Raw genomic sequence first — 1,939 nt, forward strand, 5'->3', positions numbered from 1 at the left:
AGGCCCCGCCCCCCTCCCCAGCCGGTGCCGCAGGTCCCGCCGGTGCGACGGGAGGGAGGGAGGAGGCGGAGGCGGTGGTTACAGCAAACGAGACCGTTTAAAAAAACGAGACGAGACAGGGGCAGCGACCGGGGCCGCTCTGCCGCAAGCGGGGGCTGCTCCCAGCACGGCCGCCCGGCCCGGTGAGGGGCAGGGGGGTCCCGGCCCGGCCGTCCACAGAGGGTGGGGGGGAAGCGGGAGCAGGCGCAGGCACGGTGCCCGGCGGGCACAAGCGCTGGGGAGCCACGGGGTCCTGCACCACGGCCTAAAACTGAAAGGCGAGAGGAGAAGACAAGTGGCCGTCAGTACCTGCCTGCGGGCGCTCCTCCGGCCCTGACCAGCCTTCCCTGTCAGCGGGGAGGGAGGCCGAGGGCAGCTGCCGCTCACGGATATCCACGCTCAGCTTCTCCCGGGCACCGTGCGTCCCATCGCAGCAGCCACCGAAAGGGCCACATCCCCCATGACTGCTGCCTGCCCCCAAGTGTGCTCTGGGGGGTCTTAAAGCTGGCACTTCACAAGCAAAGGGGGTACATGCACCCCTGGGCATCCTCCCCCCCATCCTGGAGAGGTTCCCTGGGTAGAGCGTCCCAACTGTTCCCGCAGACGGGATGGGGGGGCTCTGGGCACAAGGGCCACACTGGCTTTGAGCCCCATGAACCTGCTCCCAAAATAAGGGACCCATCTCCTCCCGGTTCAGAGCCTCACATTCTTGAGGAACTCCTCTGCCACGATGCGGGCCCTGGCATTGACAGAGAGCTTCATCTCACTGATCTCCTTGTCGATCTCCTCCATGAAGTGGATAACAAAGTCCACCAGCTTGTGCTTGTACATCTGCTCCGTGTGGAAGTTTGTGATCAAGAAGCTGATGTCGTAGCCCTGGACAAGAGAGAAGCACCCTGGGGACGAGCACTCAGGTCACTGACCACGCGGCCTTGCATCCCAGTTCTGCACTGGAGACCCCCCCCCAGTGCCAGGAGCAGAGCCAGGAGCTGCTCTGCCATCTCACCTCCACAGGCTTCCTGCGCAGGATGAAGAAGTTCTCGGCCCTCATCATCATGAAGCGCATGAATTTGTGGCACAAAATCTTCTCAATTTCATCAGCCTAGGGAGACAAAAGGGAAGTGAGGCTTCCCCCGCACCAGGCGTGAGCTGCCAGCCCACTGCCCGCGCCCCTCAACTCACCTGCTTCACGGCGATGCTGACGCGCACAGAGTTAATGGAGCCCTCGATGAGGACCTTCTCCTTCTCGTTCCTGCTGATGATCACGGGCTGCAACAGCAGCTCTTTGCTGCTCCTGCGAGCAGAGAAAGGGCAGGACTCAGAAGGAAGCATTTACTGGTCAGAAACAGGGACAGGGAGTGCACAAGGAGGGAGCCACAGGGGTCACAGAGGTGCAGAGTTTTTGCTTCACACTGCTACAGAATGCTTTCCGCCTCCTGGAAGCATCCATCCCCACGGCAGATCCTCCCTCGCTCCCAAGCTGGATCCCCCTCCTCCCTGCAGTTCCTCGGCTCCCTGCCAGCACCAGCCCGGTGACTAAGGGGCGGCAGCCGGTGGGTGCGGAGGCCTGCCCGGCTGCACCCGGGCTGCCCAGCGAACCGGCAGGGACCGGCCAGCGGCTCTCCCAGGGCAGGCAGCCCGGCCGGAGCAGGGCTTCACCGGTGCCCGCCACGCCCCCCGCCGCCACCGCCGCCGCCGCCTCGCCCCCGTACCTGACTTCCACCTCGGGCTTGTTGTGCCGCTCCACCACCTGCGAGGAGAAGTTCTCCAGGCACAGCGCGGCCTGCAGCGTGGCGCGCACCGCGTTCAGGTACGGGCGCAGCGTGGCGGTCTGCGGAGACACGGCAGCGTCAGCCCCGGGCCCGGGTCCCGCCGCCTGGCCCCCTCCGCCGTCGCCCCC

The 1,939-nt window shown here is 65.5% G+C and overlaps 1 protein-coding gene across 2 annotated transcripts in view; it reads right to left on the bottom strand.

Moving 5' to 3' along the window:
* Positions 1 to 78: 78 nt before the first annotated feature.
* The window catches only part of ARPC4 (actin related protein 2/3 complex, subunit 4, 20kDa), a 2,164-nt gene continuing 303 nt past the window's right edge, over positions 79 to 1,939 (bottom strand). Inside the window, exons 2-6 of one of the 2 annotated variants that reach the window (XM_010571352.1) lie at positions 1,752 to 1,870; positions 1,222 to 1,333; positions 1,046 to 1,141; positions 745 to 915; positions 79 to 310 (exon numbers count right to left, since the gene is read on the bottom strand). In XM_010571352.1, the coding sequence (XP_010569654.1) occupies positions 305 to 310; positions 745 to 915; positions 1,046 to 1,141; positions 1,222 to 1,333; positions 1,752 to 1,870 (504 nt within the window). In that variant the 3' untranslated portion in view covers positions 79 to 304. Of the gene's footprint in view, positions 311 to 331; positions 916 to 1,045; positions 1,142 to 1,221; positions 1,334 to 1,751; positions 1,871 to 1,939 lie in introns of those variants that run through there. The other variant, XM_010571342.1, reaches the window with a different exon arrangement.

The sequence above is a fragment of the Haliaeetus leucocephalus genome, unplaced genomic scaffold (genome assembly GCF_000737465.1).
Source record: "Haliaeetus leucocephalus isolate CR32 unplaced genomic scaffold, Haliaeetus_leucocephalus-4.0 Scaffold2, whole genome shotgun sequence".
In the NCBI taxonomy this organism is placed as follows: domain Eukaryota; kingdom Metazoa; phylum Chordata; class Aves; order Accipitriformes; family Accipitridae; genus Haliaeetus; species Haliaeetus leucocephalus.